Source organism: Miniopterus natalensis, chromosome 9, assembly GCF_054644295.1.
Source record: "Miniopterus natalensis isolate mMinNat1 chromosome 9, mMinNat1.hap1, whole genome shotgun sequence".
NCBI lineage: Eukaryota > Metazoa > Chordata > Mammalia > Chiroptera > Miniopteridae > Miniopterus > Miniopterus natalensis.
In genome coordinates this window covers 65,716,978-65,730,092 of record NC_142089.1, presented here as the reverse complement: position 1 = coordinate 65,730,092, position 13,115 = coordinate 65,716,978, and the positions used below count along the sequence as shown (strand labels likewise).

At 40.5% G+C, this 13,115-nt stretch overlaps 1 protein-coding gene across 1 annotated transcript in view; it reads left to right on the top strand.

The window, feature by feature from the left end:
• Window positions 1-13,115, top strand: part of CAP2 (cyclase associated actin cytoskeleton regulatory protein 2) — a 119,459-nt gene that overhangs the window by 48,021 nt on the left and 58,323 nt on the right. The window contains exon 4 of the mRNA XM_087820024.1: window positions 1,911-1,988. Within this exon, the coding sequence (XP_087676150.1) occupies window positions 1,911-1,988 (78 nt within the window). The remainder of the gene's footprint in view (window positions 1-1,910; window positions 1,989-13,115) is intronic.

The window sequence follows — 13,115 nt, the reverse complement described above, 5'->3', positions numbered from 1 at the left end:
CAGCCAAGATGTTGTTAAATATAAAGACAACAGGGAGACCTGCTTAATCCTGAAGAACTAAAGCAACCTTGAGACTTTTTTAAAGAAAATATTTGATAATGAGAGTTCAGCCAATAAAAACATCAAAATAACTCAGAAATGGAGAAGTCCTGGTAAAATAGTTCGTGAGAACCACTAAGTATGTTTAAATGTAGAACTAATCTAAACAGCTATGCAAATTAATATTGCAAGTAGAATACGAATGCTATCAATTGGACTACATAAAAATAACCACTAAAAGCTATGAAAGGGGCTAGAGATAGAAGTACATATGTTTTCATCTTTCCCAATTGATTCCCAATCAATGTTGCCTAAAATTATACCAAGTACTTTAAAGTGCCACACATCATTATTCCAATCTCCTAATATGTTATGTTATTTTATAATATCACTTTTTTACCTTAGAATGATAATTTAGAGCATAATTGTTATAGTGCATAAACTTTTATTTGAAGTTTATCAATTATTTCTCTTTCATCCCCACTTTTCAATTATAATTAAAATTTATACTTTTTAAATAGCACCTAGGGTATGGTCTCATTTTATCCAAGTCTCTCAGTACATGTATCTTAAATGTTCACATATTGTTAATAATGATTATTTCTAGGTTGTGAGTCTTTTTTTTTACTTTAATCTTTGCTGCAGCTGTTGGCATTTACAAACCTATTCTAAATCATCATGCTTTGTGTTATGAAAACAACTGCAGATTTTCTTAAAAACTAAAAAAAAAAAAAATTTGCCAAAAATGATTAATTGTGGGTGATGTAAGTATCTGGAATTCTTTTCTTCTTGGTACTCTTCTGTAACTATTTAAATTTTAAAAATTAAAGAATGCCCGGCCAGGTGTGGCTCAGCGGTTGAGTGTTGACGATCGGGGTTCGATTCCTGGTCAGGGCACATGCCCGGGTTGCGGGCCAATCAGTGACTCTCACATCATTGATGTTTCTATCTCTCTCCTTTCCTCTCTCTGAAATCAATAAAGATATATTTTTTAAAAAAGAATTAATTAGTTGAGTGTGGGTAGAGGGTGCGGGTAAAAGAATATGACACCCGGTGTTTGAAGACCCACCCACTCAACTGCCTTTTGGGGACTGAGTCCAGGTAGCACTGAAATCTCTACCAGATCCATCTTCGTGAGCAATTGTGAGCATATCTTCATAGGGGTAGCTTAAGGGACAGTTTTCTTTTCACAAGAAAGTATGGAACAGATTTGGGCACAGAAAGAAAGAAGACAAGAGAAACACCCTTTGGGGCTCAAACATTTTTTTAACAGCTTTGCTGAGATATAGTAACTCATGTATTATAGCATTCCCTTTTTAACATGGACAATCCAGTGGTTTTTAGTTTGCTCACCAAGCTGTGATAGTGCCACCGTCAAATCCCAGAACATTTTCCTCACCCCCAAAAGAAACTCCTACTCATTAGCAGTCAGTCTCTCCCCACCCCTCTCTCCCACCAGCCCCTGGCAACCGCTTTGTAGATATGCCTATTCTGACCATCTTATACCGTTGGAATCACACAAGCTCAGTCTTTTGTGACTGGCTTCATTCACTCAGCGTAATGTTTTCAAGGTTCACCCTCAGTATAGCATGCATTGGCACTTCATTTCTTTTCAATGCCAAATATATTGCATTGTGTGGATATATCACATTTCATTTATTCATTCGTCAGTTGGTGAACATTCTGGTTGTTTCCACATCTGGGCTGTCATAAGTAATGCTGCTATGGAACATTTATTTACAAGGTATTGTGTGGACGTGTTTTTTTTATTTTCCTTGGGTATATACTAGGACTGGAGTTTCTGGATCATAGGGCAAGTCTCTGTTTAGGAGCTCAAACATTTAAACTTCCCTCTTCCTCTTTGTTCCCAGGCAGAAATGGTGCACAGCGCTTTCCAGGCCCAGCGGGCTTTCCTTCTGATGGCCTCTCAATACCAGCAACCCCAGGAGGTAAGCATGCACCCTGAGAGACAGGGCTGCCTAGGAAATGGGCAATGTAAGATTAAAAAAAATCATGAGGAAGCAACAGAACCAGTTACTGTGAGCGACTACCTGAGAATGAGATTCATAGCACATGTAGGTCGTGTCTCTAAGCCAGATCGTGATATGGCACATTTCTCCTGTCTTCATCATCTTATTATGGCCGAATTCCTACTTTAACAGTTGGCATCACCAGTTTAAAAGGTCAATTTATTTATGTCATCTGTATCTTACTCTTTTTACTACTCTCACAGTCATTTTATAATCAAGAAAGTGTTTGCTGCTACTTTCATACTTTGTGCTGCTTTGTTATCAAAATGTGTTCACATCTATCATTTATATATTCTGTGTATGAATTTCATTATCCCCTATTTCATTAGTAGTATAGATAGGCTAAAAAGTAGATCTATTACCAACATTCCTTGTTAAATAAGAAAAAAGTTGTTCTTTTGACTAAATATTCTTCATCTGAATTTTGGTAACCATATAAATATAAAAGATAATTGAATATTCATTATAAAACAATAGCTTACATTGAATAGCTCACTTTGAATTCTAAAACAAACTCCTGAAATTGAAAAAGTTGAGCTGAGAATCCTGGGAAACTAGGACTTTGAATTTCAGGGAATGAAACTCGGCGCCATAAAAGGCCAACACTTGAGACCCTAGACCCTCCCTGAAACAGTGGTTCTCAGCCCTGCCTATCCAGTGGTATCACCCAGAAAATCTTTAAATATCAGTTCCTGGAGCTCACTAAAAGAGGTTCTGGTTTAATTGGTCTGAGGAGAGGTCTTGGCCTTGATAGTCTTACGGGCTTATTGGGAGATTCTAACTTGTAGCCGGAGCTGCCAACCCCCACCTGGATAGATGGATGGATCACTTCCCTTGTAGGAAACGAGTTAGCACACAGCCTAGCCGGACAGCTTTGTCGGGATGGAAATATCCTGTGTTCCTCTGGGTGCATTTTCTTCTTTGGCCTTCTCAATCCCTGATTTGTTTTCTCCCTTTGTAAAAGAAAATAGTGATACTAGGAAATCACAATATGATGCATGCTAGAGACAGACTTAGCCAGACTTAGCCTAGCTTTTCTGTGATTAAAGTGAGAGGAGAGATAACCACAATACATCGAGAGTCTCCAATGAAGGGAAGAACCTGGTGCCCCACTCGATCCCTTTTTCCTCTTTTTTTTTTTTTAAAAAAAATATGGTGTTTTTATTGATTTCAGAAAGAGGAAGGGCATGTGCCCCTGGGAATCGAACTTTGACCTCCTGGTTCATGGGTTGATGCTTAACCACTGAGCCCCTCAATCCCTTCTTTAAGCACAAAACAAAACAAGGCCTTGCAGGTCTTGCACATACAAGTCACTCATTAAATATCGGGTGAAGAAGTGAAATAGCGGGCGAATGAACAAGTGCCCTGGGACGAGCCATGGTCAGGGGCGAGTGTCTGAGTGTGTGGCTATGCAGATGCCCGGGTGTAATATCTGTAGCTCCCCCTTCTCACTCTGCTACGTTCTTGGTCAAAGGGAGAGGAATGGATCTGTTCCGGGGGACTCATACCCAGGAAGGGCAGGGACAGTGTTCCCTGTAGAACTTAGTGCTCCCAGCGTAGTAAGCCCAGCAGCATCAAGGAGACGAAATGCAAAGCCATTTTTCGATGCCTATTTCCCTTCTGTCCTCTCCATCTTTACCCAGAGGACCGTCTTAGTACGTGCACTCAGTAGAAAGGTGGATTGGGATGGCCACCACCACAGTGGTGAGAATAGTCCATGGCCAGGCCTTGGTTTTCTCCATGGACATTCTAAAAGATACATCCTAAGGAAGATTATCATAAAGCAAGTTATAGTTTCTCACAGGAACAGTGTTCTAACTAACTGTCCAAGTCATACCCTCTTCCTTCTTTCGGGAGAACATTAGCTCCTGTAATTTCAACTCTCGTTGGCATAGGGCAGTGGTTCCCAAACGTCAGCATATATGAGAATCACCTGCAGGGTTGTTATGGCACAGATTTCTGGGGTCTACTTACAGAGTTTTCAGTTCAATAGGACCTGGTTGGAGCCTGAGAATGTGCATTTTGCAAAAGTTCCTGCGTGTTGTTCCAGGGACCACACTTTGAGAACCTGTGGCTCTCACAGCTATGCCACGAGCTCAGATTTATTTCAGGTACTCCCAGCTGTCATTTCCAGTTGCCCCTCATTGCTTCTCAGGCTCTGATCTTCATGTGAATCCCCTGCAGATCTTGTTAAAGCTCAGGGTCTGGATCAGGAGGCCCACAGTGGGGCCCAAGTGTCTGTGGTTCTAACAAGGTGAAGCTGCTGCCACTGGTTCGTTGCTGCACTTCAGGGGACAAGAATTTAGGTGTTACTACCTAAAATCCCCATACTCATAAAATCCCTCATTGGCCACCTATCAAATTCGTGTGTTTTTTCTCTGAGCATTTCTACATCAAAGGAAGTTCTGTTATCCTGCAGTAACACACATCTTCAGAATCATAGTGAGGTTTATTTCTTGCTCACATTTCATGCCTATACAAGGTGACTTACTTTCTAGTGGATGAGTTATTAATTACTCATAAAATTATTTACTTAGAGTTGTAATGGGGCTCTAAGATAAAATGGCAGAGTATGAATCTTTAATATGAGTTTCAAGCGTTGGGAAGGGAAGGTATTTTAAGGCAGGAGGACCTCCTAGGAGCTGCCTCCAATCCTGCTGATGAAGCTGACCACTAACTCTGATGAAGCCTGAAGCAAGGCCAGACCATCATTAGTGGTCAGTTTTGTCTGAGGGCTATATAAGCTAGATGCCCAGAACTGAGGATGAGCACCCTGGCTGGCTGGAAGCTAGCAAGCTAGCAACCTCCTAGGACACCGGAGAGGACTGATAAAATACTGGAACCCGCACAATGCAAATTCACAGTTAATCAGTGGACAAATATTTATCAAGTGCTTACTGTGGGCCGGGCACTGAGATGGGGCAGGGCTAAGGGATAAGCATTTATTAAATATTAGGTGGGAAGAGCCCTTAGAAACCATCTCTTGTAGCACTCTAAATTTAAAGGTGAGCCAGAAGTGTTTCAGAGAAAGAGAAACTGGTTTACTCTTTAGTTCCAAAGCTGATGACTTGTCCCAGGATAACTCTGGTTCCCAGGAATCTCAGCCAGTATGCTTCACCACCGCACAGCTGTGCCCAACACTCTACACTGTTTCTTTAAGCCAGAGTGCCAGCCTTCAAAGAGATTAAATTTAGTAGAAGGTGACCATCAAAACCAAAGAATTTACATGCATATATGCATAACCCATAGGCCTGAGGCGAGGAGTGGGCGCGGGGTGGAAGGAGTCAGTGGGGGGAAAAGGGGACATCTGTAATATTTTCAACAACAAAGATAAATAAATAAAAAAAGGAAAAGTATTTTATATTTATCAGTTATAAGCCAACTGCTAATCAAGCAAGGTAGGCCATTAGTGCTACCAAAGTTCAGGGTAGTAGGGATAAGCAAAGGCATCATTGAAGAAATAAAATGACAGTGTAACAGCAGTAACACAGCTCCTTCAACGTAACATTAGTATTACAGTAACATTAATAAAGTGGTGGATTTATTTAGCACAAACTCAAAAAAATGTTCTGGGTTAAATATGATTGGGAAAAATCCCACACTCTGCTCAGTAAAGAAACATGTTAAACATTAGTAAACTCAAGTTTTTGCAAACTTATCTGACCATGGAGCCTTCTTGTAGAAGGATATCTATTCAAGTTCTGCAAAAGGCTGAACTTCTGCAGAAGGTGCACCAGTTTGGAAAATGCAGAAGGTCACAATTTTTTAAAGTTGCTTTAAATGCTTGATGGTCATTGCTTTAGGTAAATTCTATTAGGGAGATTCTGTGGTTGGCAAAATTCTAAGATGGACCCCAAGATTTCCACCACCTAAAGTATAATCCCTTCCCCTTGAGTGTAGAAGGAACCTGTGAATTCATAGGATATCACTCCTTTGAGCAGATTATGAGCAGGGTGATGGAACAGTCACTCCAGTGACTATGTTGTGTCATCTAAGACTGTCAAAGTGGCTGGTGAGAGATTCTTCTGCTGTCCTTGGAGACAGGAGCTTCCATGTAGGGGGAAGATAGCTTCTAGAAGCTCAGGGAGAGACCCTCTGCTAACAGAGAAGCAAGAAAACAGGGATCTCAGTCCTACAACTTCAAGTACTCGAATTCTACCAACAACTACATGAGACTCAAAGGGGACCCCAAGCTCCAGATGACACCCTGAGTAGAGACCACAGCTTCACCTTGCCCAGATTTCTGACCTACAGAAACAGATGATAAATGGATACTGTTTTAAGCCACTAGGTTTGTGGTAATTTGTTATGCAGCAATAGAAAACTAATACAGACTGCTTTGAGTCCCTTCTCCTTACCAGACTCTAAAATAGTTGCTTTTTTTAATAAAGCCATGAGCCACAGACCAAAATGTGAAGCCACACTGCCGTTTGCTTTCTCTTTCCTGCCCCTCAGAGTTCCTCCGCCCTCCCCTCCATCTGTCCTGGGAGAAGTAGGAGAGGAGGTTTGTCTGTAGTCTTGACAATGATGACATCCAATTTCAAATTTCCTTTCTCATTTTGAACTAAGAAACACATTTCTACTATTCTCTAATATAAGGGCTTTGAAATTTTTCAGTCATGACCCGTAGGAAAAATGTATTTTATTTCACTACCCAGTCTCACAGGTTCCCCATACCAAGTGTGCTGCCTTCTGACATGTTTCTTCTAGTCCATACTATTGCTCTCTTCTTTTCTTCTTCCATTTTTAATATTGATCGTGACCCACTGAGTGGATTTTATGATGTACTAATGGGTCATGACACCTTGCATTTCGAAAGCACCCCCTCATTGATATATATAGGATATCCCAAAAATGTATACATACACTTTGAATAATTATAAAGGCAGTATTTATTGAAATACATTTCATTTTCAAATTTGAGCTATCAGTTGTTAAAGTGTGTGTACATTTTTTTGGGACACCTCTATTACAATGACCATGACGTACAAGTTATAAAACATGTGCAAAATACCTCGTGCTTGTCCCCTCTCCCCTTGTTGTAATTTATAGACGTGATATTTGGGCAAAAGAATGGGCTAGTCCTTTCAGTATTATTGTCTATGAATTTTAGTGACAATTGATCTTCCCAGTTGATGGAAGGATTCTCACATGAAAAATGACCAAGAAACCCTCATTCTGTAAGTGCAGAAATTTTCAAGGGATCCTGGCACATCCAACTATTCATTTACTTTCACAACAGGTGGGTATAAGGGAAATACGTTATTTCTAATTTACAAGCACAAAATGTTCAGTAACACATTAATGACCTGCCCATGAATCTAGGCCTGGATCCTTTCCTTTACTCACCATCCGAAGTCCTTTTCACAGACACTACACGTAATAAGAGCCACACTGCACAGTCATTTGTAGGATCTGTATGTCAAAATAAAACTGTAGAAAGTTGAACAGCGAGAAATGAAACAAGTGCTTTTTGGCACTGAGACATTTCACATCAGTTGGGAGAGATGTGAAATGTGATCTTTAGTCATCTCTACCACGAGTGACCCCAAAACTGAAAATGGAACCTCTAGTAGACCAGTGCCCTGGATGGGCAGCACCCAAAGAAGGCTCTCACTGAGGGCACACTTTCCATATTTTCTCCAACACTTCTTATACTGCTAAGTCCTAACGATGAAATGGTGTGTGTGTGTGTGTGTGTGTGTATGTGTGTGTAATTAATGTGTACTGGTACACAAAGGAAAAAAATAGCCCTAAGTTTCCAACTTCAGAGAAGATGATTTATGGTCACTGACTGCCCTGTGGATTTTATTCCACTGAAAAGACTAGGAGACTGAGGATGTTATTCTTCCAGAAGTGAGAGGTGAGTTTCCTCTAGCCTGCCTCTCCTTTTCTGTCTTCATTTCGACTTGCATTTGGAAAGGAAATAGTGCCTTCCTATGTACAGAGAAGGAATCTAAAACTGATTCTTGGTCCTTTCATTTTTATACAGTCTGAAAATTTGCACAGGGAAGGATGATGGGACCTTCCTTCTGGCCACTCCTCCACCTGAGAGGATAGTCCCTCAGCACAGAGCTCTTGCCAAAGCACTCACCTCATAAGGATTTTATAATTCATGGAGCAGTAATCTGATTTGCAAATAATTTGTTACTCTTAAACTAAGCAAGAAATCCTAGTGGAAGTAACCTTAGGACTTCTGCTAATTGCCTGACTCACCAATAGATCCAGATAACTGATTACTAGTTGGATATAAATGTGTTCAAGGTTTTTATAAGGCTTAGTAATTTGTGAGGGTCATCAAGAGTAGAAACTTTGGACCTGGGCCTATCTGGATTTAAATCACAAGTCTTCTCATTGGCTCTGCTACTCTGCATACAAGAAAAACAAATTCATCTTTGTCTCCTAAATTTGAGAATCTTCTATCTTTTTCAGGGTGATTTGTGGCAAATTGACCTGATGAAGTCCACCATACATTTTCATTGAGCCATTTTAAACAAAACAACTTGCCCAGTTACCCACTCAAGGGAAGGCAATTAAGCCCTTGTCTCCTTATCTTTAAAATGGGACTAATGGTTTTTACCTCATAACGTACGGTGAGGGTTGAAAAATACAATCAGCAAGCATCAGATGACTGACTAGAAGAGTTCAGTATCAGCCAGGGTAGTCCAACTGCTTTTGGGAAAAGTCTTCAATTCTAAAAGTTGCAGAGTAGGCATTTTTTTCTTGCTCTCGTAAGGCCTGCTCTGTGGTTTCGGTTGACGGTATTCTATATGGTCATTCAGAGATCCAGGCTTCTTCAATCTGGCACCTCCCACCTCCTCTAGGTCTTCAGCCGTTGAATTGGGAAAGGGTGCAGGATCGGTCCTGCAGAGTTTTACGGGCCAGGCCTGGAAGTGGCATGTGTCCCCTTCACCTTCATTCAGTCTCATGGCCATTCCTAGCTGCAAGGGAGGCTGAGGAATTTACTCAACCTGTGAGCCTAGAATGAAGAAGTCGTAGATTTGGTGAGCATCTAGCCAATCTGCCAGAGTGGGTCACTCGGTTTGGCTAAAATAAGGTCTATTTTTGTGGAAATAGATTATCTTTCAAAACACTCATGTGGGTTTTTCTAGGTTAATAACCTAGCAGCCATCAAGAGAAAGACAGGAAATCTTTCAAATCTAACAGCTGAATTGTTTTTTATTATATTTGGGTGCATAGAGAGAAATACAGATATAGGTACATGTATACAAACATTTTAAAGTTTCTTTTAATTAGAGTTTTTCTTTGTTCTTCTGTAATGTTTTACCATAACTGTAATGTGTCAGATTATTGCGAGTATTTTAAAATACTGAACAGAATGATCATGTGACTTTGATCTCAGTAGGTCTTGGGTAAATTAGTTGGTGCTTGTGGCAGGTCTGGAAATTGTAAGGAAAGCAAACGCATGAACAAAGCCAAAATCCCAAGCATTCCTTACGTCTATGCCCAGAAAATGTCACCGCATTGCCCAGTCAGGGTTGCTGAATCTTCTTGAAAGAGTTGGCCTGATTAGTGCTGCTAAGTTCTGTTGTTAGGGGGCGTATGGCAGAAAACATGATGATGAAAGTAATTCTGGCCCTAATGTAAAAAGAAATGCCTACTTTAAAATACTGTTATACTTTGCCCTAGCCAGTTTGGTTCAGTGGTTAGAAGGTCAGCCCACAGACTGAAGGGTCTCAGGTTCAGTTCCAGTCAAGGGCAGGTACCTCAGTTGCAGGCTCGATCCCTGGCCCTGGTCAGAGCGCATGGGTGAGGCAACCAATCGATATATCTCTCTCACATAAGTGTTCCCCTCTCTCTCTCTCCCTCTCTCTCTTCCCCTCTCCCCCCCCCCCCCCTTCTACTCTCTTTGAAAAGCAAAGGCAAAAATATCCTCAGGTGAGGATTTAAAAAAGAAAAAAATACGGCTCTACTTTCAATAATAAAGCTAAATAAAAAATAAAAAATAAATAAATACTGCTATAAACCTTTTTTTTCTTAATACAAAAGCATCAAGAAAATATTCTGTTGAGTAACTGGCATTAATTATATGTGCCAAACAAATATTTTTAATCTTGAAAATAGAAAAGAAAAACCATAAGAGAAATAAACAGTAAAAAATGTTTACCTTTTGTATTGCACTGTTATGTTTTCATCAAATAGAGGTACTTCCCAGTGGTCTGGGTTGCCAGTTGCAGGAAGGGGTAGCACTTTCAATCTAATCTAGCACTTAATGGCCTTTTCTAAATTAACTTTTTAGTCTCACCTCATAAATATGCATAAGTTCTGCTCTTATTGATATGACTGAGTGGGCTGGGTCTCTTCACTACCAACTCAAAAGCACCCAAAGGCAATGCTTTTAAGTTCTAGAGACGAGTATAGGCTTAAGTGCAACTAAAATATCTGTTCAAGTGCTATCTATGAAGAGGGGGTAAAGACTGATTGCCCGTGATACCTCCAGGATGCTGTTTGGTAACCAGCAGCTTTCTGTGAGCATTTCATGTTGTATGTGGAAAAATGAAGCTCAGAGACGTCTTTGCTTTCCCCATAAGCCTTTCCTTGGCAAGAAAATCACCTCTGTAATTGTACCCTGGCTAGCATGGAAAGGCTGGCTATGGTGCTGGTTAGAGAGGAAGCACCAGGGAAGGGAGGGGAGGAAGAGGTCTGTGTGATATCATCAGGGTCTGCTCGAGTTGACAGCCTAAAGCTACCCAGTCAGCGCTGAATCCCAACAGGAAAGCTAATCATTAGCTTATCAGGGTGCCGAGAGGGAGGGTAATCAGAAAGAAGAGTAATTCTGTCATTCTTCTGCCCAGACTGTTTGCTTTAGCAACAGAAAGCTGTGAATGGGCCTGTGAGCTGTGTGACCATGGTTGGTAGCTTTATAGGTATTTAGAAATGCAGGACTGTGGAGGCAGAGAGGATTTGCTAAGATCCTGTCCTGTTGGGCATCACTCATGATGCCTTTTTTAAAAAATCTGATAAGGCACATTAGCTCATCTGTCTTTGTGTAAGACATGAATTAGATAATGAATGGCAGCCCAAGGAAGTGAGGTGCTTATCAGCACAAGGGATTTGGGGATTATCTGAGGGGTAAAGATTAATAAAGAAGGATAATATCTTTTGTTTTATGTCCACTATTTCATTTCATACAAAGTTTGTTACAGTTGCAGACTGCCTGCATGGCAGATTCTTCTTGAAGGCTGGGACTGTGTAAATGGCTAGGGAATTTTTCATTCTCTCTTTAGTCAAATGTTGAGATCACTTTGTATTTTTAATAAAATAATTATCAGCTATTTATCATTCTCCACCTTGAAGCTAAATGTTTGCTTGCTGGCTACCATTAACCTAAAAGAAAAAAACTGGAAGTGTCGCAAGTTTCTCTCTTACAGCCTGAATCAGAAATTAATTTTAAAAGAGGTCATTTGTTGAGTCATTGAACAAATCTTTTTAAAACCCAAGCATATTTTGGACTTCTGTTCGGACTTGCTACTTGTTCATTGTTCCAGCAGCCTTAACTTAGGTCCTCTTTGCAGGACATAGCTTCTATCATCTGTACAAAGCTGTATATGCAAAAAGAGCAGCCGGGGAGAAGGTAATTCCAGCTGGCATTCCAGTCTGGGTCCGCTGTCATAAATTACTTAGCAGAGGGCATGGTCCATTACTTTTTATGGTCATGTTCTATATTTGTATGTGCCGGGGGATGGATCACATGACAAAACCATCATTTGATATTAGTGTTTATGTGCTCCAACCACTGAGGGCAAGATTTAAGCTTCACTATGTAGTACTTTTAATTTGTATACTTAGCTCTTAATTAAAAATGCACATATTTCCCTAAGTTACTAACATTACAAATAATCCAGAGTAAATTTTGCATAATTTTCTTTTCGGAGAAGACAAACTACTGTGTGTCCTAAATTGAAATGCACTATGCCTCCCAGAGATTTTAAAGCATAAATTTTGAGCACGAGCAACTTAACATTTTCAGATTAATAAAAACCAGAATTCACCATTTCACATCTCGTAGCTCCTCTCCTAATTTGAACAAGAGGGTGTCTTACTAATGGCAGTTTATTTTAAAGGAGATGTATTTCCCAAACTAGTCGAGAGAAGAAAATACACACAAGCTTTTTCCCCTCTATTCTCCACATCACTTCCCCCCAGTGCAGCTTAATATTCAGGTTTCTAAAGTGGCAAACACCTAGAAAATGTACTTCTTTGGTGATTACTTCTTTTCATAAACTAAACAGGAAAAAAAATTCTTGTCAGGTTTTGTGGATTCACTGCTGGGAGGACTAGCGTTTCCATTTCTGGAATCGCTTATTAGATAAATTTGCCTGTGAGTAGTTGCTTCCGACCTTTATTAGGCCCTGTTCACCTTACGTACTCCAGCCCTCTTTAATTGCCTCAACTCCATTAATTTATTTCTTGGGGTTTTTTTTAACCAAACATTTATTGGATGCCTACTGTATAGCATTCACAGCATTTGGCACTCCTGCATCTGTTATTATCTCATTCGTATGAGAGCACACGTTGGAGAAATAGAGTCTGGGTGATGCTGTTTGTCTTGATTCATGTTTTTCTGTCCTTTGCACTTATCTTAGCTGAAGATAGAAACATCAATGATGAGAGTCATTGATCAGCTGCCTCCTGCACGCCCCCTCCTGGGGGTCAAGCCCACAATCTGGGCTTGTGCCCTAACCTGTAATCAAACATTGACCTCCTGGTTCTTGGGTCGAGGCTCAACCGCTGAGCCCTGCTGGCCAGGCTTGATGTCAAGTTTGATAAGAAGAGAGGCTTTGGCTCCTGATAACTTTTGGTTTGTTTGAAGAATAAAACAGATTATAGTGGCACAAGAAGGGAGCAGAGTGAAATGACATTTTTGTTTAGTGAAACTATTATCTTTTACCAAAAAAAAAAATTTGAACTCAGCCCTGGCTGGTGTGGCTCAGTGGTTGAGCATTGTCCCAGGCACCAAGAGGTTCCCAGATTAATTCCCAGTCAGGGCACACACCCAGGTTTCAGGCTAGATCCCTGGTGGGG